The sequence below is a fragment of the Stigmatopora nigra genome, chromosome 20 (genome assembly GCF_051989575.1).
Source record: "Stigmatopora nigra isolate UIUO_SnigA chromosome 20, RoL_Snig_1.1, whole genome shotgun sequence".
Lineage (NCBI taxonomy): Eukaryota > Metazoa > Chordata > Actinopteri > Syngnathiformes > Syngnathidae > Stigmatopora > Stigmatopora nigra.
In genome coordinates this window covers 6382164-6405967 of record NC_135527.1, presented here as the reverse complement: position 1 = coordinate 6405967, position 23804 = coordinate 6382164, and the positions used below count along the sequence as shown (strand labels likewise).

General features: G+C 39.9%; 5 protein-coding genes, 3 long non-coding RNA genes and 10 other non-coding genes across 21 annotated transcripts; 2 read left to right on the top strand and 16 right to left on the bottom strand.

The window, feature by feature from the left end:
- Position 1: 1 nt before the first annotated feature.
- Positions 2-1155, bottom strand: LOC144213671 (uncharacterized). The gene is made up of 5 exons (XR_013330062.1): positions 1011-1155; positions 757-811; positions 504-555; positions 245-296; positions 2-62 (listed from the first exon to the last, which is right to left on the bottom strand). It is a non-coding gene; the product is annotated as an uncharacterized LOC144213671 (long non-coding RNA).
- LOC144213992 (small nucleolar RNA SNORD31) lies at positions 151-222 on the bottom strand. The gene has a single exon (XR_013330203.1). It is a non-coding gene; the product is annotated as a small nucleolar RNA SNORD31 (small nucleolar RNA).
- Positions 411-481, bottom strand: LOC144213991 (small nucleolar RNA SNORD31). Its single transcript, XR_013330202.1, has one exon. It is a non-coding gene; the product is annotated as a small nucleolar RNA SNORD31 (small nucleolar RNA).
- Positions 659-730, bottom strand: LOC144213995 (small nucleolar RNA SNORD31). Its single transcript, XR_013330206.1, has one exon. It is a non-coding gene; the product is annotated as a small nucleolar RNA SNORD31 (small nucleolar RNA).
- Positions 917-988, bottom strand: LOC144213987 (small nucleolar RNA SNORD31). Its single transcript, XR_013330198.1, has one exon. It is a non-coding gene; the product is annotated as a small nucleolar RNA SNORD31 (small nucleolar RNA).
- LOC144213672 (uncharacterized) lies at positions 1156-2359 on the bottom strand. The gene is made up of 3 exons (XR_013330063.1): positions 1778-2359; positions 1497-1545; positions 1156-1298 (listed from the first exon to the last, which is right to left on the bottom strand). It is a non-coding gene; the product is annotated as an uncharacterized LOC144213672 (long non-coding RNA).
- LOC144213994 (small nucleolar RNA SNORD31) lies at positions 1158-1228 on the bottom strand. Its single transcript, XR_013330205.1, has one exon. It is a non-coding gene; the product is annotated as a small nucleolar RNA SNORD31 (small nucleolar RNA).
- On the bottom strand, positions 1403-1474 carry LOC144213983 (small nucleolar RNA SNORD31). The gene has a single exon (XR_013330194.1). It is a non-coding gene; the product is annotated as a small nucleolar RNA SNORD31 (small nucleolar RNA).
- LOC144214009 (small nucleolar RNA SNORD22) lies at positions 1618-1742 on the bottom strand. Its single transcript, XR_013330219.1, has one exon. It is a non-coding gene; the product is annotated as a small nucleolar RNA SNORD22 (small nucleolar RNA).
- Positions 2058-2123, bottom strand: LOC144213981 (small nucleolar RNA SNORD29). Its single transcript, XR_013330192.1, has one exon. It is a non-coding gene; the product is annotated as a small nucleolar RNA SNORD29 (small nucleolar RNA).
- Positions 2289-2354, bottom strand: LOC144213980 (small nucleolar RNA SNORD29). Its single transcript, XR_013330191.1, has one exon. It is a non-coding gene; the product is annotated as a small nucleolar RNA SNORD29 (small nucleolar RNA).
- A 173-nt stretch (positions 2360-2532) lies between the features above and the next one.
- On the bottom strand, positions 2533-2598 carry LOC144214018 (small nucleolar RNA SNORD29). The gene has a single exon (XR_013330226.1). It is a non-coding gene; the product is annotated as a small nucleolar RNA SNORD29 (small nucleolar RNA).
- Positions 2599-3182: 584 nt separating this feature from the next.
- LOC144213704 (uncharacterized) lies at positions 3183-4762 on the bottom strand. Of its 2 annotated transcripts, none has more exons than XR_013330075.1 (5): positions 4600-4760; positions 4236-4266; positions 3956-4025; positions 3652-3799; positions 3183-3320 (listed from the first exon to the last, which is right to left on the bottom strand). It is a non-coding gene; the product is annotated as an uncharacterized LOC144213704 (long non-coding RNA). The 2 variants fall into 2 exon arrangements; XR_013330076.1 differs by having other exon boundaries at positions 3200-3377; positions 4600-4762.
- Positions 4763-5254: 492 nt separating this feature from the next.
- Positions 5255-6762, bottom strand: LOC144213697 (uncharacterized). Its single transcript, XM_077742269.1, has 2 exons — positions 6419-6762; positions 5255-5734 (listed from the first exon to the last, which is right to left on the bottom strand). The coding sequence occupies exons 1-2, from the start codon at positions 6692-6694 to the stop codon at positions 5627-5629; spliced, it is 384 nt and encodes a 127-aa protein (XP_077598395.1). The 5' UTR covers positions 6695-6762; the 3' UTR covers positions 5255-5626.
- A 112-nt stretch (positions 6763-6874) lies between these two features.
- b3gat3 (beta-1,3-glucuronyltransferase 3 (glucuronosyltransferase I)) lies at positions 6875-9639 on the bottom strand. 2 transcript variants are annotated; one of them, XM_077741605.1, is made up of 8 exons: positions 9449-9639; positions 8645-8743; positions 8412-8583; positions 8158-8341; positions 7937-8089; positions 7794-7880; positions 7521-7724; positions 6875-7215 (listed from the first exon to the last, which is right to left on the bottom strand). In XM_077741605.1, exons 2-8 carry the CDS (start codon positions 8736-8738, stop codon positions 7117-7119), a joined length of 993 nt encoding a protein of 330 aa, XP_077597731.1. In that variant the 5' UTR covers positions 8739-8743; positions 9449-9639; the 3' UTR covers positions 6875-7116. The 2 variants fall into 2 exon arrangements, with proteins under 2 accessions (XP_077597731.1, XP_077597730.1); XM_077741604.1 differs by lacking the exon at positions 9449-9639 and adding an exon at positions 9094-9414.
- On the top strand, positions 9468-11558 carry LOC144213257 (palmitoyltransferase ZDHHC3). Of its 2 annotated transcripts, none has more exons than XM_077741606.1 (8): positions 9468-9644; positions 9844-9932; positions 9997-10070; positions 10249-10423; positions 10499-10610; positions 10681-10753; positions 11046-11187; positions 11250-11558. In XM_077741606.1, the coding sequence occupies exons 1-8, from the start codon at positions 9520-9522 to the stop codon at positions 11339-11341; spliced, it is 882 nt and encodes a 293-aa protein (XP_077597732.1). In that variant the 5' UTR covers positions 9468-9519; the 3' UTR covers positions 11342-11558. The 2 variants fall into 2 exon arrangements, with proteins under 2 accessions (XP_077597732.1, XP_077597733.1); XM_077741607.1 differs by having other exon boundaries at positions 9494-9644; positions 9844-9936.
- tbc1d19 (TBC1 domain family, member 19) lies at positions 11488-20177 on the bottom strand. Its single transcript, XM_077741608.1, has 22 exons — positions 19988-20177; positions 18854-18960; positions 17693-17973; positions 17267-17339; positions 17133-17178; positions 16972-17050; positions 16024-16098; positions 15868-15931; positions 15498-15655; positions 15367-15433; positions 14771-14809; positions 14597-14709; positions 13582-13656; positions 13445-13507; positions 13293-13377; positions 13183-13227; positions 12590-12622; positions 12415-12524; positions 12258-12349; positions 11941-12056; positions 11797-11867; positions 11488-11723 (listed from the first exon to the last, which is right to left on the bottom strand). The coding sequence occupies exons 3-22, from the start codon at positions 17786-17788 to the stop codon at positions 11655-11657; spliced, it is 1569 nt and encodes a 522-aa protein (XP_077597734.1). The 5' UTR covers positions 17789-17973; positions 18854-18960; positions 19988-20177; the 3' UTR covers positions 11488-11654.
- LOC144213253 (cholecystokinin receptor type A-like) lies at positions 18373-23199 on the top strand. Its single transcript, XM_077741600.1, has 5 exons — positions 18373-18653; positions 18735-18986; positions 19962-20223; positions 20291-20418; positions 21036-23199. The coding sequence occupies exons 1-5, from the start codon at positions 18524-18526 to the stop codon at positions 21833-21835; spliced, it is 1572 nt and encodes a 523-aa protein (XP_077597726.1). The 5' UTR covers positions 18373-18523; the 3' UTR covers positions 21836-23199.
- Positions 23200-23804: the final 605 nt, after the last annotated feature.

The following is a 23804-nucleotide window of genomic DNA, read 5'->3' as shown; positions in this document are numbered from 1 at the left end:
TCAAACTCACCTTCCTCCAAATAGCCACCTCCATCAGAAGCCCCAAATTGGCAGCCTTTCATCTGAAAAACAAGCAGTTTATTATTAATAGCCCCATATATATTTAACCACCACAACAGTTATATTAACATAAATTTACTTCTTTTTTTATATGGATCAGTTAATTACCAATCAGTCATGCATTTTCAGACTGGGGCGGTAGAATAGAACATCACATCCAGAAAACAAAAACCAAATCCCTCACCTCAACAAGATGGCCACCTCCCATCAAAAGATCCCAAATGGCCACCTTTCACCTAAAATTGAAGAGAACAGTCAATTATGAATAGTCCAGTTTAAATTTAACCACCACAACTTTATTAGCTTAAGTTTATTACTAAACTGTAGAACTATAATTCATTTTTTTTTAATAAGGATCAGTTAAATACCAATCAGTCATGAATTTTCAGACTGGGGCGGTAGGATAGAACATCACATCCAGAATGTAATCCATAAAAACTCACTTAAACAAAATGGCCACCTCCCATCAGAAGAACCAAAATGACTGCCTTTCATCTGAAAATCCAAGAGAAAGTAAATTAGAAATTCAACAACAACTTTATTACATAGTCATAAGATTACTTATAGAGTAGTACTATAATCTATAATTTTTTAATTAACTAGATCAGTTAAATACCAATCAGTCATGAATTTTCAGACTGGGGCGGTAGAATAGAACATCACATCCAGAAAACAAAAACAATCAAGTCCCCTCACCTCAACAAAATGGCCACCTTCCTCCATCAGAAGACTCAAAACAGCTGCCTTTCATCTGAAAATCCAAGAGACAATTTTAAAATCAAACCATTTAAATTAAAACACTAGTTTATTAAATTGACATAAGACTTTAACTGTAGGACTACTTTTTTGTTAATTGTATGGATCAGTTAAATACCAATCAGTCATGAATTCTCAGACTGGGGCGGTAGAATAGAACATCACATCCAGAAAATAAAAACGAAATCCCTCACCTCCACAAAATGGCCACCGGCATCTTCAATTCCTGATCAATATGTTGATGAACTGTCATCTGCAGCAAACCTGTAATAAAAAAAATATTTTAAACCAATAGCAAATTTCCAAATTCCATTTAAGCACTTATGGCACTATTATATATATTTGGATCAGTGGGGTACCAATCAGTCTTGAATTTTCAGACTGGGGCGGTAGAGGACACATCACATCCAGAAAAATCAACAAAAACTCACCTCGACAAAACGGCCACCACCATCCTAAGACCCAAAATGGCTACTTTCCACCTGAAAAGCCAAGAGAAAGCCAATTGTAGATTAAACTATATATACACACATTTAAACACCAACACGAGTTTACTTAAAGAATATTGCACTGAAATTTTTAATAATATGGATCAGTTAAATACCAATCAGTCATGAATTTTCAGACTGGGGCGGTAGATTAAAACATCACATCCAGAATATAAACAAACAAAAACTCACCTCGACAAAATGGCCACCTCCAGCATGCACCAAAATGGCTGCCATCCACCTGAAAGTCAAAGACATCGGTCAATTATAAATACCACCATATAAACTATAGCATTACAAAATTAGCCACGTTTCCTCTCAGACAGTTGGAAACCCCAACAAGTTATCCCCTTGTTGCCATGGCAACACCAGTGGGTTCGCCTTTTCAGGTCTGACGTCAACCATGGCGTAAGACATTTGCAATTTTCATCAACAAGGAAACGGTTAACCTAACCCACTCATCACATGCTCACCTGCTTGGACATCGATTGGCTCTTGCATCTGTGGGCGGGGACAAGGAAAGTCAGTTTATTTCCAAGACTAGACCACGCCTAAAATCTGGTTCTAATCCAGTTCAGTTTTATTGGTTCTCCTCATCAGTAGATCAGACGAACGAGACTTCAAATCATCATATAAAATCCGGTGTGAAACGGCGCTGATACCAGTTTGCCAACTCACCATCTGCAAAGAAAAAGGCGGGGTTTAGGTTTTTTAAATTTAATTCTTAAGAATAAAAATAATTACTTTAATTTAGGCGCTCAGGTGTTCATTGTAATTTCACAGTAATTCATAGTGAGCTAGGTGTTTTCATCATCGCGCCTTTAAAACATTTTTTTTTAAATTAAATACCTCCTTGAGTCATCGCAGACGTTAGCATCGCTGCAGCACAACCAGCTAGCAAAAAAAAAAAAATCAATGTCACTATAAAATATAACAAATGACCTTTCGTGGGCGGGGTTTATAGATTAATATTTTTTTAATTTAGGCGCTCAGGTGTTCATTGTAATTTCACAGTAATTCATAGTGAGCTAGGTGTTTTCATCATCGCGCCTTTAAAACAAATTTTTTAAAAAAAAGTACCTCTTTGAAGAGTCATCTCGGAGTTAGCATCGCTGCAGCACCACCAGCTAGCAAAATAGAAATCAAATTTAAATTAATGTCACTATAAAACATGACAAATGACCTTTAGTGGGCGGGGTTTATAGATTAAAAATAATATTTTAATTTAGGCGCTCAGGTGTTCATTGTAATTTCACAGTAATTCATAGTGAGCTAGTTATTTTCATCATCGCGCCTCTAAAACAAATTTTTTAAAAAGTACCTCTTTGATGAGTCATCTCAGACGTTAGCATCGTTGCAGCACCAACAGCTAGCAAAGAAAATAATAAAATTAAACTCACTATAAAATATAACAGAGGTTCTTCAGTGGGCGGGGTTTAATGTCAGAATCATTTTAACATCACAAGTATCAGTTATATGCTTGTCTATGATAAAAGTCATCATATATAAACCCAATTTTTATCAAGTATAATGCGTTTTATTATTAACATACCTCTTGTTTATACGTTAATCAATCATTTTCAGTTTTCAGGTGTTATCCCATCTGAAAAAAATATATGATAGTCAATTTTCGAGTCATAAAAAATATTTAAAAAGTGCTGCTCAGAATCTTTCCTTTTCTCTTCAAATAAATATCAAGATAGAGAGAATTCATATACATCATGGCAGCCATTACTAGATTTATATGTTTAAATATAAAAAAATTACCTTGGAAGACAAAATTTCCTAGTGGGAAAATCAAAGGAAAAAACCGTCAATTTTAATTAAAATGAAGTCAGGAAAACTGAATTTTTTACTTAAACGGTATGCTGTTCAGTTTTTTTTAATATGTCATCCGGTAATCAGGGAGAGAGTTCATTTTCATCATAGCAGCGGGCAGATTTAGTATTTCATTAATTATAATATATCAGTAAAAATAAGAATACCTGATGACGTAGGCTCTCCAACACGCTCCATCTATAAGACAGAACACGAGGTGCTAAAGTTAGCATTAGCTAGACACGTGGTGCGTTGCTAGGAGAGGAAATTTGAACTTTCTTTACAAATAGTCTCAATTCAGGATATTTATATTGATCATCACAGTAATTCAGGACAGGTCTGTGAATTTTTCATCATAGAGACTATTTGAAAGATATGGATGATCCAAATTGGATATAAAAGGGATACATGTTTTAAACTTAATTTAAACAGCCACAATGTTATGTAAACAAAACAATTTAGAAAATATGAACAAATGATAAATGAATGGGGGAAGAATACTAACTAATAGTTAAGAGAGAAATCTTACCTCTGGAGATCGCAGTGGGGAAAATGGAAAGAGCAATGGTGTCTTCCTCTTTTTATACAGTTTCAAAACTCCGCCCACTGGCAAACATCATTCGTATTACATCCGCGACCATTGGTCTAGATTTGCTAGTGCAACTGCCCCCTAGTGACTGGAAGAATAAGGACCAAAAACAAATTATCAAATTCCATCCAAGCAATGTAACAATTTTATATTCTGGATCAGTGGGGTACCAATCAGTCTTGCATTTTCAGACTGGGGCGGTATAGAGGACACATCATATCCAGAAAATAGAAAAGTAAATCACCTCATCAAAATGGCCACCAGCATCTTCATATCTTGATCAAAATATAGACCAACTGTCATCTCCACCAAACCTGTAATGAAACATACTTTAAAACAAGACCAAAATTTCCAAATTCCATTTATACACTGCTACATCTGGATCAGTGGGGTACCAATCAGTCTAGCTGTTCAGTTTTTTTTAATATGTCATCCGGTAATCAGGGACTGAGTTCATTTTCATCATAGCAGCGGGCAGATTTAGTATTTCATTAATTGTAATATGTCAGTAAAAATAAGAATACCTGATGACGTAGGCTCTCCAACACGCTCCATCTATAAGACAGAACACGAGGTGCTAACGTTAGCATTAGCTAGACACATGGTGCGTTGCTAGGAGAGGAAATTTGAACTTTCTTTACAAATTGTCTCAATTCAGGATATATATATATTGATCATCACAGTAATTCAGGACAGGTCTGTGAATTTTTCATCATAGAGACTATTTGAAAGATAGGGATGATCCAAATTGGATATAAAAGGGATGCATGTTTAAAACTGAATTTAAACAGCCACAATGTTATGTAAACAAAACAATTTAGAAAATGAGAACAAATGATAAATGAATGGGGGAAAAATACTAACTAATAGTTAAGAGAGAAATCTTACCTCTGGAGATCGCAGTGGGAAAATGGAAAGAGCAATGGTGTCTTCCTCATTTTATACAGTTTTAAAACTCCGCCCACTGGCAAACATCATTCGTATTACATCCGCGACCATTGGTCTAAATTTGCTAGTGCAACTGCCCCCTAGTGACTGGAAGAATGAAGACAAAAAGTTAAAAGTAAACGCTAACGTTTCCTCTTCAACAACGTTTCTCTTTGATAATGTTGCGTTTCATCAATATTAAATCAGAGACATTCGTATTTGTGATAATACATTTTTATATAAGGCTTATAACGTGTCGTTATGTTAGCAACTTTTGAACTGTTGCTTGTTCGTATTACATCCGTGACTTTTGGGCGGAATTTGCTAGTGTTACTGCCCTCTAGCGACTGGAGGAATGAAGACAAAAAGTTAAAAGTAAACGCTAACGTTTCCTCTTCAATAACGTTTCTCTTTGATCATGTTGCGTTTCATCAATATTAAATCAGAGACATTAGTATTTGTGATAATACATTTTTATATAAGGCTTATAACGTGTCGTTATGTTAGTATCTTTTGAACTGTAGCTTGTTCGTATTACATCCGAGACTTTTGGGCGGAATTTGCTAGTGCTACTGCCCTCTAGCGACTGGAGGAATGACGGCAAAACATTAAAAAGTAAACGCTAGCTTGTTTTTATTGGTCTTACTTCAGCTAGTAATCTCAATAAAACAGTACAACTGACAAAAATGGATTATTATTGCACAAAATGTCACCAAAAACACAAACTGGTCCACTAATCAATCATAGCTTACTGTTTACACGTCAACACTTTTGTGTTTTCATTGTGCCAAACGAAGGAAAAGCTCAGAATAGCTAACCAAAATGTAATACTTAGTAGTAAATGTTTTTGGTTTGTCGCCTTTCATTGACGTCACTAGGTCAAAAGAAATTCACCTCTATAAATGATCAATTTTGAGTATTATAAAGCACTACGTGACATATTTCATAAGTGAAAAAACGCTGTTTGATCATAATCATCGTGCAACTTTTAGCGAAACTCCGCTAGTACAAGATTGTGTTGATGTTTCTTCTTAGAAGTTGCGGTTGTGACGTTATAGATGTTGGCCATAAACGCCTCCCAACCTCGACGGAAAGCCTGAAAATTGAAAAAAAATAAAATAAACGTCAATCAAGAGGACGTGGGTGTGGAATATTCTGGTCATGTGATCAACATAGTTCAAGATAATGATGATCAGCTGATCGAGATAAGACGTTACGGACGTGTTTACGTAACTTTGGGTTTAAAGGTTAACGACTGGCGTGAATGGTTGGAATTTTATTTACAACCTGCAATAAAGTGCTTAAAAATAAATATATTTTTCATTTTTTTTATGAAGTGATTTTGTAAATCAACCCCATTGTCCAGTCCTCAATTTGTAATTAATTATATTCTTTTAACATTATTTATTGAAAACCATTTAATCATTAAACAGAATATTATATATTAATTTTTTTATATTTATACATGTGAAAAAAGCTACAATGCTAAATTAATCAGTAAAAAGCATAATACGGTTTGGTGTGGGGGGGAAAATAATATAGAAAAAATCGTTTTCATCTGTTTATATTTATTGCAAAAAAAGAAAATTAAACAAAATTCAAAATATTAAAAAAGGAAATATTTTCCCATTTTTTAAAATTAATATAAAATAGTTATGGTGATTTTTTCCGTTGTCTTTTCCTATATAAAAATATATTTATTAGAATATATAAACTGATGGAAGGGTGCACCTCAGCCAGAGGAAGAACAATTTTTTTTATTATTCATTATATTTCTCACCTTGCGGTACATTTTCAATGTGTTCCTCTTCATCACCTTCATGACATCACCTTCCTCCATCTTCATCTTTTTGTCTCGAATCAGCACCTGGTCGTCAGCATCGTCCGAGCTGGTCTTAAGTTTTCTCCTAGACCTTCTCCTCCCGCGTAGGAGCGCCTCGTCCTTCTCCAGAAGCCGTCTTTCCGGTTCCTCCAGGCGGCCGTAAAACCCGTCGGATTTGTCCATGAACTGGGGGCCTCGGGCAGAACCGGACCCCCAACTGGTGCCGATCGTCATGCCTGAAGGCGGAAAAACGACAATCCTCCAGCTAGCGGTGAAGTTTAGTGAAATAGCCGCCCAGGATTTCTTCGAAAGTCAGGGTGAGGTAGTTAATAATTTGCAGGTTCCGCCCCCGAAAAAAAACAGGCACGTTGAGTTAGAGTCCCACCCACAAAATGAAATAATGTCATCGTCCGATTAGGCAGAAACATTTGAACTAGTTTATTTCCTGCAACATGGTCGCAAAAAATGATGCAAATAAATAGACAACATACAATCAGCAATTATTAAAGTTCCGTGGACAGATTTTTATGTTAACACTAAAAGGCATCACTGTGGTTAACCATGCAAAACGATAATAGCTTAGTAGCATAGTTTTCACGGGACGACAACCGATGAAGGGTTCCAGGACTGAGTCTGTTTTAAAATAAACAGTATTGTTAGACCTCCACGGCCGGGTCAGAGCCCAGACCCTGAGACTGCATGATGTCTTCTCGCTTCATTTTGGGCTTTTCGGTACGCGTGTGCCATACCAGGATCTGAAAAAAGGGGGAAAAGGTAAGAAAAATGGAAAGTGTTGGACAAAAAAGTGGTAAAATGTGGGAAAAAGTTGTTAAAGTGTGGGACAACAAGTGGCAAAGTGTGGGACAAAAAATGGTAAAGTGTGGGATAAAAAGTGGTAAAGTGTGGGACAAAAAGTGGTAAAGTTTGGGAAAAAAAGTGGTAAAGGGTGGGAAAAAAGTGGTAAAATGTGGGACAAAAAGTGGTAAAGTTTGGGGGAAAAAGTGGTAAAGTATGGGGGTAGTACACTTTTTTCTATTGTGGTTGGTTGATGTCCACTTACTTTTGAACAATTGTCCGCTTTGGGCTCAAGTTGGTCCATTGTGACGAGACCCTGCAGAAGACTGCTTTCCAGGAATCCCATTGGCGCGTCGCCGTCAAAACAGGAGTTGGGCTTCTCCAGAAGCAATTTGAGGGACACTGCAAAACCGGCCATGTCCATTGGGAAGGGACGTCCTGGACGCCAACCTACGTGAAAGCGGACCACCTACAAAAAAGGAAAAAATGGACAATTTGAGAAAAAAGTTGACCTCGAAGTAGCAGCAGCGTTTCTGACCTTTCCTCCTTCCACGACCGGTTTCTCGTACTTCATCCCTCCGACCAATCCCACGGGCCAAACGGCGACTCGTCGCGTGTCCCTCATCTAGGATAAGGACATGAACTTCAACTCGAAGGATGTCCCGGCCTCACCTTTCATACCTCTTCGAATATCCTCAGGCTATAGGTGTTGTCATCGTCTGCGAAATAGACCACGCCCCCTCGTCCCTTGGGCGAATACCGTTGCTCTCGTAACCAACGCAAGGCTTCGTTTCGTTGCTCCACGCCGCGTGGCTTAAACCAACTCGGATCCCCCTGGGGGGTTATTTTTGTTGTTGTCATTTTGCGTCAAGACATTTAACGGCGTCCTATTGGCTCGTTACCTCCTTCAGCTTTCGTTCTTTGACTGTGGGAACATGGAGGTGAGTGTAGGTCAGTCCGGACTTGACTAATAATTGCTTAACCAGAGGGGTCTTGGTCTGGGAATCCTCTACCACGATCCAGTGAAGCTCCGGAACATGGAGGAAGGTCTGGGACAAGCGGGTCAGCTCGGCCTTTTGCACCAGCCTGACGAAGGGGGGGACAAGCGTCCATGGCTGATTTTTTAGACCAACCCAACGACGACGTTTTGGGCTACCTGGCGTACGTCGGCGTGACGACAAACACGGTGGGCAGGGAGGAGTCTTTCGGGGGTCGTCGTCCGGCTTCTGACTTCTTGGTTTGCTCCTGGAGGAGGTGCAGTTCCCCCCGCAGTCGAGAAATGGTACGCTCCATGGGCATGTCGTGCTCTGTACAGTCGCAACGATGACCTGGAGGGAAAAGTGTTTCAAGTGTATGCGTTTTTGGAATGGAATGCTTTATTTTGCTCACCCAGCTGCATCAGTGCATAGATGAGACCAAGCAGGGAAACAAGAAAGTATAGGACAAACACTGTTTTTAGCTTCAGCCTCATTCTTGTGGCCATTTCCCCTAGAAAAACATAAGAAGATTCATTACGTATACACAACACATGTAAAAAATGTTGCCTTCACTGTCTTCTCGTGTGCTGGGGATTCCAACAATTTGCGGTTAAGTCACAGATTTATCAGATTTTTAATCATTTCATTTAATTTGCGAGTTAAATGAGTTAAGAGCTCGAGCCAATTCACACATAAATCAATGTATTTATCATTACCAGCACTCTATATGTTAATGTATATTATTTAGCAATTCGAATGTAGCATTTTCCGTTAGCGAGTCAATGCAAGTGAATGTTACTGGCATCTAGCTGCAGGAACGTTTTCATATCAAATACAATTATATTTATGTTCTATACGTACCAAAATGTGGACCAAGCCGAAAGACTTTTGGAAAATTAGAAACACTTCACGTCATTTTAGTCACGAAAAGCTCCATGAGACTCTCAGAGGAATCGTTCATTCTGATAGTGCCTCACCGGAGACCGCCTCCCAGGCCGACAGTTGCCAGATCGTAAAGACAGCCTCCAACTTTACAGCATCGTAGAACCAGCGCAAATACAACCGGAGGTTACAAATGCTTAACTCGTAATATCCATTCTATATGTAAGAATGAGATGCACCGAATTCGCCAGTTCAGTAAGCACGGAGGTAAATGTCAGGAAAAAAAGTCAGGTAACCCACACTATCTGGCAACACCGAGCGAGACCGACTATACCTCTTTGTGACGGTATCAAGTAACGTCATCCGGAAACGGAGCATGCTCGCAGGGGCCCAGCTTTCCCCAAGATGGCGCCGCTACGCTGCCGGCGAGACCCCTGCGGGGTGGTCTGCCTGATTTTGACGTATTTCAGCATCTTCTACGCGGACTACGTGGTGGTCCAGCACGTCCTCATCCCTGCGTACTCGGGCAGGTGGGCGGCATACGTTAATTAACGGGACGGGGTGGGGTTATGACGTCATCTCCCCCGCTTATTTCAACGCTTTTTAAATTCTCTTGACAGATAGCAATTAATATTATTATTTGTCACCAGTCCGTTTTTTTAATCATAGTTTCCCCATTGGTTAATAGTCATATTCTATTATTTTTTCTCATGTTTTGCCTTCCAACAGCGTGTGGTGCAGTTTACATGCCTCGGCCTTCAACGTCATTTTGCTCCTCCTACTCACCTGCCACTCGAAGGCGGTCTTCTCGGACCCTGGTCAGTGACGTCACAGCATTGCTAAGCCCCTCCCCTTAAACCGAGGCATCTGATCCATTCACAGGTGTCGTCCCGCTTCCCGATACAGCCTTGGATTTCTCCGACCTTCGTTCGCAGACTTCGAGGATGAGCGACCGGGTGATTATTTCTTGTTTTGATTTGACCTTTGAACAAGATGGCGTCCATTGTATCATTTTCTCCATTTGGAGTCCCAATAAACCCTTAAATTAGGGATGTCAAACCCCAAATCTGAGCTAAAATTGGTGCTGAAAAACAACTTTACCTGACTTGTTTTGTTTTTTGGGGCGTGGTCCAGGGTTGCCAGGGCTGGACGGTTTGCAGCCGTTGTGAAACCTACAGACCCCCCCGCGCACATCACTGCCGGGTTTGCCAAAGGTGCATCCGTCGGATGGACCATCACTGCCCGTGGATCAACAACTGCGTGGGAGAACTCAACCAGAAGTATTTCATCCAGTTTCTTTTCTATACGGGTGAGCGCCGCCGACACATACCCGCTACAGCACCCCCGCGCCCTGACAAGATGCTAACCGTCGTCGCCCCGTCAGGCGTGGCTAGCGTTTACGCCGTCCTGCTGGTGGGCTCAGCCTGGCTGTGGCGAATTCGGAGCGAGAGGCGGGGCTCTGAGGTCGAGGACACGCCCACCAAGCACCTGATTGTGTAAGTTGGACTCGGTTGGGCACGCCCGGCGAGTATGTGGCTCTAACGTGGGTGTGATTGTGGATTTCAGCGTGCACTACATCATCCTGCTGGTGGAGTCAGTGCTTTTTGGAGTTTTCGTCCTGGTTATTTTTTACGATCAGGTAATTTTTTAAAATTGGGATAGATTTTACCCGCATATAAGCCACCCTCGCGTAAAAGCCATACCCTTAAAATTGCCTTAACATTGTTGAATTTGACAATTTTTCAGTTATAAGCGAGAAAAAACAATATATTATACTGTACAAGCGTTAATGTAGCGATACCCGCCCTCTGGCGTCCAAATCTTGAATTACAATAAATTGTTCTTCAAAATTTGGCAATTTGCCTTCAAAAAACAGTCATTTTGCTGCTAATTTTTGAGTTTTAAAAGCTGAATTTTCATCTCGCCAACAGCTGGCGTCCATCATTGCTGACGAGACCCCCATCGAGCAGCTGAAGAACAGGTTAATGCTAAAAGAGCGTGATTGGACGCCACCGCATCATCAAACTACACGCAAGCCTAAACTGGCACTACTTCGTGAGGTTTTCGGCCGAGGTAAGAGACCGGCGTCAACGACCGGTCGCAGGTTTTTCATTTAAAAATTTTGCTCCCGTCAGGTTCTGTGTTTTGCTGGCTCCTCCCATTACACGCCGGTGGCCCTGCGGTGGGCGGAGTCGCCTATTCAGCCTTGCCGGATTACGATGTCTAAATTCTGGGTGAACTCAATCTCCCAGAATTCTTCGCGCACTGTGTTTATATATTGATTACGATTTTTTGGAGTGTGTTTTTGAAAGTTTTTGATACAGGTGAGGATAACAACCCTCCCAAATTGTTTGTAAAGTTTTTTTAAGTCAACTTGTGATGTTTTATAATGTTTTATTTATTCCTGGATGCACTTTTTAAATATATATATACAATTCAAGTGACTATATTGTACAGTTTTGATTGATTTGAACATTGGATTAAGGCCACGCCCACAAATTGAATTTGGAAAAACCTCACCTTTTGAGGTTTGTACTTTGTTAGACGCCAAAGAGGAATATTTGGAGGAGGGGCATAACTTTCAGGGTGGAAAGATCAGCAAGAACAGCCTGGAAATGAAAAAAAATGGCCACTTAATATTCATTTTATAATTAGATCCTCCAGTTATTAAAGCATATATACCTCAGCCGAAGCCAGAGACGTCACTTCCATCAAATTCTCGGCCCGAAACGCAAAAATGGCGGCGGCCAGAACTGAAAGAAAATTGCCACAAGAAGTTCATTAAAAAAATAATAAATAAATCCAATTAAAGATGATAAACGTTACCCGCAACAGGCTCCAGCGAATCGTAGCCTAGGATTCTGTCCCAAAGAAAAAGCAGCTGGTCGGTGCAAAGATAACCCGAAAATGCTCGAACCATCCACTTAAAAGCGATCCGCAACCTATAAAAAGACAATGAAATACATAAATACACGCTGTTATGTAACTCCAAAATGTAAACACTGCCCTCTAGCGGTCAGGGCAACATTCCCTAATAATGAGTTAGCCCTTTTCTATATTTTATATCGTATTATTAAACTCTAAACATTAACACTGCCATCTAGTGGCGAGTAATATATTTGATATTAATATTTGCAACTTACGGCTGCGCTCCGATTTGCCGAAGATGGAAGAAGAGGCGTGGCAACTGCGACTGCAGAAGTCGCTCGAAGAGTAAACACAGCGACACAATTCCCTGTGGGGGCGGAGTCAGTTAAGCGGCGGGGTCGGGCGGGGTTGGCGACGGCGCCTACGCCTTACCGAGGACGCCGAGGACAGGGAGTGCAGTCGGAAGAAGTAGCGGGTGTACGTCTCCCGGAAGACGCCGTATAACTTGGACGGCTCGTTGTACAGGAAGCACAGCGGCGCCACTAGGGGGCGGAGTCTTCATTAAAAGGGCGATTGGCGGCGTTTTGGTGGGCGTGGTTTGACTTACCGTACATTGAGAAGCCATGGAATGGAACCAAACCTGTTATCAAATTAAATGGAAAAAAAACAATGTTTTGTCATTGGTTGCCACTACCAACATGGCCGCCCTACAATAATAATCGTAATAAAAGGTCTTTAGGATGTGACTTATGTTTTTTTGTGGGAGGGGCTAAAATGATAAGAAAAAAAATGTTATGTTAACATGTCAGTTGGTATGGGTTTTATTATTGTTATTTTTGTTATTTTAATTTAACCTAAATTGTTATTTTTAATTGTTTTTGGTTTTTGAGCAGATAAATACATTTTCATCCCAAAAATCTAGTCCTGATAAACATTTTAATTGCAGGCAGAAGCACGAAAAAAAACCTTTTAATTATTTTCCATTGATTTTAATGGGAAGCTTGCCCCTACCAAGATGGCTGCCGTTTGGCCATGTTGGTAGGGGCAAGCTTCCCATTAAAATCAATGGAAAAGACCTCAAAATAAGCCATAAATCACATATTTCTGAACCAAAGTTATTTTTAAGCAATATTAAACTAATAAACTCATTTAAATTGACCAGAAAAACAAAAAATATATAAATTAAGAAGAATGGCTCACCATTGGGAGGGTAAAAAACAGCAAAATCTTCATCCCCTTCTTTCCCTGAAAGACAAAAACACAACATGCGATTCATGTGTGGTTTAAACCCGGGTGCGTTTTTTTCTAACCTTGAATGTACGATTTCGGGGGCGTGGCGCTGTTGTACTTGAAGTGCTCCAAGATGGCGGCGTCGCGGGAGAAGCACAGCAAGACCTAAAGACACCCCCAACAAGTCAGGGCGGCCATTTTGGCTCGGCTTACCCGAAGAAAAACAGCCTACCTGGTAGAGGAAGTCTTCAAAGACAAAGTAGTAGTCATCATTGCTGGCTGTCAATTTGACGTCCTGCCAAGAGGACAAAAAAAACTGGGTAAGAACTTAAGCACCCCCGAGTTTGACCCGAAATGCGGGTTGTTTACCTTGTAGATGAGCTTGTCCACCAGAAGGTCGTGTTGAAGGACGCCGACCTTCAACTGCTCGTAATGCATAGCATCCTAAAAAATAAAAGATAGTTTTTAGTTTTTGGGGGCCTGAAAAAACAGGGGTGAACTTTTCCCGAACTTTTAAACCCGGATAACGTTTTTCCAGTGACGTCTCCACTCCGGAATGTCTCCGGTTTGGGTGATGAATGGCGACGCAGGTGATAAAAGTGTCTTCCCGCAGAAGAGCCAGATGATGAATTTGTGTAAATAAAACTTTGAAAGAGCGTCCGGGCTGTAAGTGGCTCTTTTTTGGGTAAACTTGATAACACACATAAAAAATACAATAAAACCTCGCCAATTTACCACCAAATCTATGAAAAGTTGATAGTATTGGAACAATAACACAAACACGAATCTTAATTGGAGATTATTTCAATCACCACCAGGGGGCAGTGTCTACCCTGAGTCCAAATAATATTAAAACCATCACCAATTGACCAATTCCTGCAAATTTATGAACCACGCTAAATGAGGTATTACTGTAAATCATCTATTAGAATCAATGCTAACGCGACCTTTTGACTTATAGTCCAGAAAATACAAATACAAATAATAATAAAATAAAAATTATATTAAAATACAAATACAAATAATATTAAAACAAAAATAAAAATACAAATAATATTAAAATTAAAATGAAAAATTATATTAAAATGAAAATAACACTAAAACAAAAATAAAAATAATATTAAAAGAAAAATAATATTAAAATAAAAATAATATTAAAACCACCCCCAATTGACTAATTCCTGCAAATCTATGACCCACGCTAAATGAGATATTACTACAAATCTTCTATTAGCCTCGATGCTAACGCGACCTTTCGACCTATAGTCCGTAAAATACAGTAAGCACAGCTTTTGCGAAGGTCTGGCGGGGAAAAAAAACAACATTGGGAATGGTGACAGCTGCTTTAAAACAAACATGGGTGTACAGTGTGTGGGTAACAAACCTGTGGTTGGTTGACAGAATTCAGGAGGAGGGCCCAGAGGTCTGCCCGGAGCCCGGTAGGGCACCCCCGTCGACTGTATTGCTGCGCCGCCGCGCCGTCCCGCTCGGCGAGAACTGATGGCCGCCAGAGGATGAGAAGGAGGAGCCTAATAGGACCTCCACGAAGGGGTCTTACCTCTCTTTCCAACCTCGACGTAGTTGTTTTCAAATAAGTCTGGAATCAAGGATTTATAGTTATTTTTTGATTAATGCATGAAAAAATAAAGATTTATAAGCGAAAGTAGGAAAGAATTGCGACTTATAGTATAGAAGATACGGTCATTTGGATGTATTAGCTAAAATTATACAAAATGAAAAAAATATATATTTCCTTCAAAATTAAGTAAGTAAATTATCACTAATATATACCTATTTATTTTTGCATTAAAATAAATATATACAAAATAAATAAATAATATATATATATATATATGTATACATGTATATATATGTATACATATGTATACACGTATACATGTGTATATATGTATACATACACACACACATGTGTATATATATATATATATATATATATATATATATATATATATATATATATATATATATATATATATATATATATATATATATATATATATATATATATATATATATATATATATATATATATACATACATATATACACACATAAAGCACAACATTTTGAATGACGTCATTATGGCGTATATAAATATTGCCCCAAAAAAAAATGAAATATGAAAGTTGAGTACCTGGATGTGAATTGTCGTCAATTCCCAGCTGTCCGTCGACAAGGCTGAGTTCCGCGTAGACTCCTCGCTAGCAAAATAAAATAAATATGTATATATAAGTGTAGCATTAGCACCAAGCTAACATCCCGTACCAGCTGTGTGATATCCTTGACATCGAGGGGGACGTGGATGAGGCCCCAGTGGCTCCTGGCGCCGGTGTCCACGCCACTGTCGTGGTTGGGGCTCCGTAAGCCCACCACCACCTCTAGGAAGTCTTTGGGGGCGTAAACCGGTTTGAAGCGACTCAAGTCTGCAAAAAATAAAAAATATGTCTACATACAAAATATTACTGTTCCAAGATACTAAAAAAAGTTAAAAAAAATTCCCTGCAAAACGTCAATGAGTTTTCTGAATGTGTTATTTTATTTTGAAATTGTCACGGTAGCATTGCGTCCTGCTTGAGAATCTCCATTTTTTTAAATGTAGTTTTTATTTAATTTTAATGTGTTTCATGAATATTACCTGTTTCATCTGTACCCATCTCGTTCCATTTGTTGCTTAGTTCCTGTTGCTCAGCAACGGGCCTCTGCAAGAAAAAAAAATCACAGGTGATGCTAACGTCCTAGTGACGTCCATCAGACATGGTCCTAGCGTCGGGAAGCTAAATTTACCATTTACCATTCGGGCTAGAGGGACTTCCAATTCTGTGCTCATGCTATTCAAGCTTTTTAAGATGCGCCTCTCCCAGTCGGCCTGTGGGTGAAAAGTCAAACAGAAAACTAATTGGGGAAAGTAACAATTGAAGTTAACCAACTCTGAAGTTACACAGGTGGAAGGGATATAGATAAGCACCTGGATTTTCTGCACTATAATGATGCACCTTCAATTAGGAACAGTAGTAATATTAGTAGTATTAGCAGTAGTAGTAGTAGTAGCAGTAGTAGCAGGAGTAGTAGTAGTAGCAGGAGTAGTATGAGTGGTAGTAGTAGCAGCAGCAGCAGCAGTAGCAGTAGTAGTAGTAGTAGTAGTAGTAGTGACAGTCGAGGTAGTAGTAGTAGTGGTACTAGTAGTAGTAGTGGTACTAGTAGTGGTAGTGGTACTAGTAATAGTAGTTGTACTAGTAGTAGTGGTACTAGTAGTAGTAGTTGTACTAGTAGTAGTAGTAGTTGTACTACTAGTAGTAGTAGTTGTACTAGTAGTAGTAGTAGTTGTACTAGTAGTAGTAGTAGTTGTACTAGTAGTAGTAGTAGTTGTACTAGTAGTAGTAGTAGTTGTACTAGTAGTAGTAGTAGTTGTACTAGTAGTAGTAGTTGTACTAGTAGTAGTCGTAGTTGTACTAGTAGTAGTAGTGGTACTAGTAATAGTAGTTGTACTAGTAGTAGTCGTAGTTGTACTAGTAGTAGTAGTGGTACTAGTAATAGTAGTTGTACTAGTAGTAGTAGTAGTTGTACTAGTAGTAGTAGTGGTACTAGTAGTAGTAGTTGTATAGTAGTAGTAATAATAGGGGGTGTTACAGATGCACTAGATGGAGCTCCAGTAGAAGTATATACTAAGGTGCACTTTTGAGAACATTGAAATCTTTTAGTTGCGCATTATAGTGCGGAAAGTGTGGTAATAAATAATAACCTGGGCCTTGCGCATGTAGGCCAAGGGCTCTTTGAGGTGCTCCGGTGGGGGCGCCGGGAGGCTCGGGGGAAGTCGACAGCTGGAAATAAACAGAAAAAAGCTGACATTTCCATGCCTTCTTTTCGAACAGACGACGGGTCAGCTTTTGAAATGAAACTTACATGAGTAATTCTCGATGTACAGCATTCTGGAGCTTTCTTTCCCAGCCTGTACACAAGAACAACAACAACAACATGGTTTAATGGCAGTCATATAGGATGGGGTGTCGCATCAAGGATTTGACGCAACGTCAAACCTGATGTTCGGAGATAATGCCGAACGTCGTCCTTCAAAGTTTCCAGTTGGATTTCTGGTTGATGTAAACACTCCTAAGAAGGATTGGGAAATTAATTGGACGTCCATTGCCGTCATGGGAATAAAACATTGTCTTTCGCCATCAATGGCATGCAATTAAAACACACACACAGATAAATACTTCCATATAAACACAAACATATACACATTATATTTCATTTTTAAAATAAAATACTAATTATCCCCATATAGAGTCGTAATTGTAAGTATATGTATATATAAATGTCAACAGTACACGTGCTGCGTTCAAGTGTCGTTGAAATTACAGTAAATACCACACATCGATTTAACTATAGCAAGTGAACGCCCCACAGGCAGTATTTTCCACTGTAGTACTTTTAGCTAGCTAACACTTTAGCATACTCACTCTGGCTTCTCGCTCCATTTGAGCGTGTAAATGGCTTCCCTTCAGGCGTCGGACGAGCTGTGCGATAGTTAGCGACATCTCGGCGCCGTCGTCCATGTTTTTTTGGGCGTAAGCGTCACGTTTTGGGCGAAATTAAAAGATCTTTAAATCATGAGGGATGAGGTCCTACCACACCTGAACGTAACCATAGAAAGATGCGACGGCACGCCCATTGGTCCAAGCCGCACGGAAATTGCTGGTCGCTGATTGGTTCCCATTTCCAAACATTGTGTTGCGTGAAGCTGCTTGGAACATAAATGACATCATTAAAAACTGGAAGTAGGGAAGAAGTATAAGAATAAAGAAAGAAAAAATATGTCAATGCAATATAGATACACTCTTTTGACGGCCCATAAAACTATAACTACTCTTTTTTATAGTTGTAAACAGCGGCAGACTTCTGATTAATTTCAACTAGGAAGCCTGGCTGTACATGTCAATAATGCCATTGATGACTCTAGACGTCCAATCAAAAATACTTCAAATGCAATTTAAAAAACAAACATTTAGTAACCTGTTTATAATTCCGACAAACATATCCAATGACAATATTTTCGCTCTTTGGGCGCATGACGTCACCATGATGTGTGAAGGGGGGCTGTGTTGCGCCCGGTGTCACTGAGTGATGACGTCACGAAACGGTATCTCGCTTAGATCCCTCAGGCGCGCACTCCCAGGCAAGAGTGTTCAGTGCACGCCGGGGTGCAAACGCGCTCATTTCGGCTTACTATTCATGCCTTTTTTTCTTTTATAATTATTTTTTTAAATATTTTTATTATAATTCTCCTCACCATGGAAACTTTCAACGTCAGCGAAATGCTGAATTCCACGGAAATGAGTCGCTTTCTATGCCAATTGGGCATCGGCCACGCTTCGAGTTGCGAGCCCCGGAAAGTCGCTCGGGAGGACGTGAATTGGAAAGGTAGTGATTGGAGTTTTTTTTTTTCTAAATCGTAATTTTGCCATTTTTTGAGCCAAGGATCTTTTTCCTCCCTGCACGTAGATGTGGAGTACTTTGTGCGTGTGTTCCTCTACTGCGTCATCTTTCTACTCAGTGTGGTTGGCAACAGCTTCATCATCGCGGTTCTGGGTTGGAATCGGCGCATGCGCACTGTCACCAACCTGTTCTTGTTGTCCCTGGCCATCAGCGACCTGATGGTCTCCCTGGTGTGCATCCCCTTCACCCTCATCCCCAACATCATGAAGACCTTCCATTTTGGCAACAGCACCTGCAAGATTGTCATGTATTTTATGGGTAGGATATGGTATTTTGGGGGGTGAAAACAAAAACATTTCTGGTTGAAATAGTTAAAAATTCACTGGGATTTAAAGCTGCAAACAGGTTATTTAGTGCCATATAGTGTTTCAAATATGGTGCGGAAATTTCAAACTTACTCATTTACAACAATTTTTAGCAACTTTAACATTTAAATATTAAATACAAACACTAAATATCCATCGTCAGTTTAAATGTGAAGTCGAAACCCTAAATATATATATATAAAAAAGCTCATAATTGAGCGCCAACCGGCTTTTATTTTTTTACTTCTTGCCATCGGTCGTTTGAATTGATCGTATAAGCTTAATATTTTTTCAATTCAATGCTTTTATAATTCGATTAAAAGTGTCATCACAAAGTGCACAAATAACAACAACAAAACATAAATAATAACCAATAAATACTAAATTAATTAATCAACAACGTAAATAAGTGGGGAGGTGCACAAATACAAATAATTAAGTGGTCAACGTAGATAAGAGTTAGCATATAGATGACATCTGTGCTAGTAGTCAACGTAGATAAGAGTTAGCATATAGATGACCGCAATGCTAGTAGTCAACGTAGGTAAGAGTTAGCATATAGACTACATTTATGCTAGTAGTCAATGTAGTTAAAAGTTAGCATATGGATTACATTTATGATAGTAGTCAATGTAGCTAAGAACTAGCATATAGATTACATTTATAATACATGATTTATATTTATGATTTAGCACTTATTTAGGAATAAATATTGAAGTTTAAAAAAAAGTATCTAAAATGTCCACACCATATTTCATCCACTGTGGCACCAAATGAGAAAATGTATTTCATAAATGGCACCTGTAGCTTATTCTTTGCTATTTTGGTGGCTGAATCCATTTTGTCTTCAATGTGCAGGGTCGGTTTTCGCCACGTGCAACACGGGCGACCGCCAAGGGTTCCAAATTTGGGGTTTGTTTTGTCTCAGGGGTGTCGGTGAGCGTTTCCACTTACAACTTGATGGCCATCGCGCTGGAACGTTACAGCGCCATCTGCCGCCCGCTGAGCTCCAGGACGTGGCAGACCAAATCCCACGCCGCCAAGGTCATCACGGCAACATGGCTGACATCCATGACCCTCATGATGCCGTACATCTTCTCCAGCTCCCTCAAGCCATTCCGTCGCCGTGACAACACCGAGGGCTACATGTGCCGCATGATGTGGCAAGAGCAAAACCTCCTGGCGTACTGGTAAGGGCAGGGAAAAGGGGCGGGGCCTGGATGAGAAATGGATTTGTGATATGGTGTTTTTTGGCAGGTACACGTCCTTGTTGCTCCTGTTGTTCTTCTTGCCGGGGATCGTCATCTTGACTGCCTACAGTCTTATTTCCGTTGAGCTCTACAAAGGAATTCGCTTCGAGTTGTCCAATAGGACGTCTGCTCGAGGTACTGGGGTGTCCAAGTGGAGGGGTGGGGGCCTAGAGTGGGCCCAGAGTGTCACTTTGAGCGGCCCAGGATTGTAAATTGTTGGGTGGAGACTTTGTAGCTCCTGCTAAAATTCAGATAAAGATAAAAAATGGAGAAGTATAGGTTAGTTTTGATAATTTGCTAGTTTTTTTGTTGTTGACTTTTAAAAAAAAAGACAAAAAAAAATAATATTTCCAATTTTCAATTAATTTTTGAATTCCAAAAATATTTCTAAAAATTGTAAACATTTCCTGGTCAGTTCTAATTAATAAGTTCAAGTTGAATTAAATTGAAATCAATTAACACAAACAATATGTATTTGAAAATTCTGGGCAAAAAAACAATCTAATACAAAAAAACTGAACGACACGGTGATGAAGTGGTGCGCGGGTCGGCCTCACAGTTTGGTGCTCGTGGGTTCAATTCCAGTAGAGTGTAGTTTCTCCATGGCACGCCTTTTTCCTCCTTGTTGAATGGCTATTCATCTCAGTTGGCTGGGATCAGCTTCGACACCCCCACTAAATAAAAAAAAATGTAATTACCGATCGGCACCAATCGGAAACAAGTTTGAATCCCACTATTTGTCTTTGTTGCAGATAGGCCAGCAAGCTTCAGCAGCCTGCGCGCCATCGACGGTGACGGATGCTACCTCCACCTAAAGAAGCGAAACGCCCAAGCAGCAGCAGGTGCCCGGGTGGGCCTCCGAGGCAACACAGCCAACCTCCTAGCCAAGAAGCGTGTAGTCCGCATGCTCCTAGTCATCGTCTGCCTCTTCTTCCTTTGCTGGACGCCCATCTTCGTGGTTAATGCATGGCAAGCCTACGACCCACAGGTGGTCCAACGGCTAAGCGGCGTTCCCATCTCCTTCATCCACCTCCTGTCCTATACATCAACCTGCGTCAACCCGGTGGTCTACTGCTTCATGAACCGGCGTTTCCGCCAAGGCATGAAATTCGCCATGGCGTCCTTACAGCTGAGGGCACGTGTCGTCGACGTCTGGAACCAGATTATTGACGCCAAATGGTACGAGGGTCCCGAGGAGAGCGCCCTCCATAAACGCCAGGCTCGCCGTAGGGAGAAAGAAGCGCAAAAACGTCAGACCAAACGACAGAGTCGCGACCAGAGGAGGTCGGCGCGACACCCGGTTGTCGACCTCGCCGCCGCCGCCGGCGACCCAGCCACCGCGCCAGAGACCACTCAAGCAGTCGACCCGGACCAGGTGGCGCTCACAGACGACGAAGACGACGTCGGCGAGCAGATTGGCGAGACCTACGTGGAGCTCTATGCGGACCCCTACCCCGAGCAGAACCCGGGACCGGACGCCGAAAGGAGCGGCATTGCCTCGTACATCAGCCTCACCAGCGTCCGCTCACTACTACCACCTGAAGTAATCTGAAGTACAAAGTACTCGGATTGGTCGCCACTGAGGGGAAAAAAAGTATTTCTTCATGAGACAAAATGTACTGGGGTGTCAAACATAAGGCTGGCGGGCCGAAAGTGGCCCACTGTGGGGTCCGACCCGCACCCGTGCTCATACTTATTGTACATGCAAAATCAAATGTTTTGATTTTGTTGAATTTTTGGTCATTGTTTAAAATGGCCACGTCAATGGCAGCTGTAGTTAATGAGAAACTTTGAAGTGCCTAAAAACAACAGAATGTCAGCTGGAAATGTGCAAAAAAAAATCCATAAATGCCCTAAAAATCAATACGAAATGACTCAAAATTCCTCTAAAATGACAAAGAAGTGATAAATTAAGTTGGCATGAATTTGACCAAAAAAAAAATCAAACAAGATGGTTGACGGTTCAAAAACTTACAAATCACGAGGTGATGTTTACTGTCCGGCCTGGGATAATCTTATCTTTTGTGAGTGGAACACCTGTGCATCAGAAAGTTGAAATTCCCAGTATCGCCGGGCAGATTTCCATGAAGTGGCTAAGTAAACAAAGAGGGAGATTGAGGTCACTGTTACAGAACATTTGTACAGCAAAAAAATAAATAAACTTCCTTACCCTTGTAGATAATTCAAGACCACCAAAAGAAGTACTGCTCCGGAGCTTTAACCCTTAAAAAATCATTAAATTTGACAATTTCTCGCATATAAGTCGCCCACTTTTTCATAATCCATATTCATGGTTTTAATAGGGAGTACAAATGTATTACTTTGAAGGGCAAATCTTAAGAAAAATCCTATTTCTGAGATACTTTATGAATAAAAAACACATTAGTCTCAATATTATAAGGAATTAATTCATTGTTTTTTTCCTGCAAAACAGAAAATAACCAACAAATAGTAAACATTACTTTACTGACATCTACTGGTGAATAAGAGTATAGCAAGTATTGTATGCAAATAGCCCTATACCCAAATAAATATATATTTTTAGTTAAAAACACGGTTTATATACAAGAAAATATGGTAAGAGCCTAAAAGGCTAATTCCGCCATCTTGGGGCAGGGTTAAAGGACATTTCTAAATTAATTCATTAAAAAAAACATACCAAGACGTAATTTTTTTTTTTTAAATCTCCTTTTTTTATGCATTCGTCCCCGTGTTTAATGAGATACAGATTGGAGCATGATCTCGAGCTGCAATATGTACAAAAACTATGCTATTCCCCACAAAATAAAATGAAAAAAACAAAACAAAACCCCTTGTTTTTGTTATGCTATTGCTAAATATTACAAACAGCACAGGTTTCTACCCTTTTTTTGAGTACAGAGTATACTACCACAATGACCAGTACGAGAATAACAACAGATACAGTGAATGAGCGAAGAATATTGACATTTTAAATAAAGGGTGAATAAATTGTGTGAGAAACAAATTCCGAAGGCGGCTTTTCAAAATAAAAGCTCGACGAAAATGCTAAGAAATAAGGCTGAGAGCGAATTTTTTTTCGGACTTTTTAAAGCTGCCTCTCACTGTGCAGTGCATTAAAAACAAAACACGCGGTCGGACATTTTGGCATTTTTTTAAGAGCTTTACATACATTGTTCGCCGCTCGTTAAAACCGTTAAAAAAAATCAACAGCTGCTTCCGGAAGAGTTAAAAAAAAGTAAAAATTTGAAGGCGTGTAACATATTTTTTTGTTTTTTTTAATGTTTTTTTTGCAGCCCTCTGTAAAAGTCCCTTTGAACAGAATAAAAAGGTTCCCGGTTCGAGCCCGACATGTAAACAAAGGCAATATTTATTTAATTTTTTCTAAAAACCATAGAAGAAGAAAGAGGGCCGGACCTGGTTTAGTAAAGGGATTTTTTTGTTGTTGTTGCTACTTGACAAATCCGGACAAGAAGTGGCTTTTTGATGGGTTAATATAATGAATAATAATAATAATAATAAAAAACCCAAGGCCCATTGAG

What these genes read in the sequence shown, in the direction of transcription:
- LOC144213697 (XM_077742269.1), bottom strand. Translation starts at nt 6,694, where the DNA reads ATGACGATCGGCACCAGTTGGGGGTCCGGTTCTGCCCGAGGCCCCCAG. An exon ending in CATTGAAAATGTACCGCAAG is followed by an intron (nt 5,735 to 6,418) that starts GTGAGAAATATA and finishes TTCAATTTTCAG; the next exon opens with GCTTTCCGTCGAGGTTGGGA.
- b3gat3 (XM_077741605.1), bottom strand. Translation starts at nt 8,738, where the DNA reads ATGGCCACAAGAATGAGGCTGAAGCTAAAAACAGTGTTTGTCCTATAC. An exon ending in GTCACGCCGACGTACGCCAG is followed by an intron (nt 8,342 to 8,411) that starts GTAGCCCAAAAC and finishes CCCCTTCGTCAG; the next exon opens with GCTGGTGCAAAAGGCCGAGC. An exon ending in AAGCGGACAATTGTTCAAAA is followed by an intron (nt 7,216 to 7,520) that starts GTAAGTGGACAT and finishes CCCTTTTTTCAG; the next exon opens with ATCCTGGTATGGCACACGCG.
- LOC144213257 (XM_077741606.1), top strand. Translation starts at nt 9,520, where the DNA reads ATGGCGCCGCTACGCTGCCGGCGAGACCCCTGCGGGGTGGTCTGCCTG. An exon ending in CTTCGAGGATGAGCGACCGG is followed by an intron (nt 10,071 to 10,248) that starts GTGATTATTTCT and finishes GGCGTGGTCCAG; the next exon opens with GGTTGCCAGGGCTGGACGGT. An exon ending in CCAGTTTCTTTTCTATACGG is followed by an intron (nt 10,424 to 10,498) that starts GTGAGCGCCGCC and finishes TCGCCCCGTCAG; the next exon opens with GCGTGGCTAGCGTTTACGCC.
- tbc1d19 (XM_077741608.1), bottom strand. Translation starts at nt 17,788, where the DNA reads ATGGACGACGGCGCCGAGATGTCGCTAACTATCGCACAGCTCGTCCGA. An exon ending in GATGGGTACAGATGAAACAG is followed by an intron (nt 15,656 to 15,867) that starts GTAATATTCATG and finishes TATTTTTTGCAG; the next exon opens with ACTTGAGTCGCTTCAAACCG. An exon ending in CGTCTCTGGCTTCGGCTGAG is followed by an intron (nt 11,724 to 11,796) that starts GTATATATGCTT and finishes TTTCATTTCCAG; the next exon opens with GCTGTTCTTGCTGATCTTTC.
- LOC144213253 (XM_077741600.1), top strand. Translation starts at nt 18,524, where the DNA reads ATGGAAACTTTCAACGTCAGCGAAATGCTGAATTCCACGGAAATGAGT. An exon ending in GATTGTCATGTATTTTATGG is followed by an intron (nt 18,987 to 19,961) that starts GTAGGATATGGT and finishes GTTTTGTCTCAG; the next exon opens with GGGTGTCGGTGAGCGTTTCC. An exon ending in CAATAGGACGTCTGCTCGAG is followed by an intron (nt 20,419 to 21,035) that starts GTACTGGGGTGT and finishes TCTTTGTTGCAG; the next exon opens with ATAGGCCAGCAAGCTTCAGC.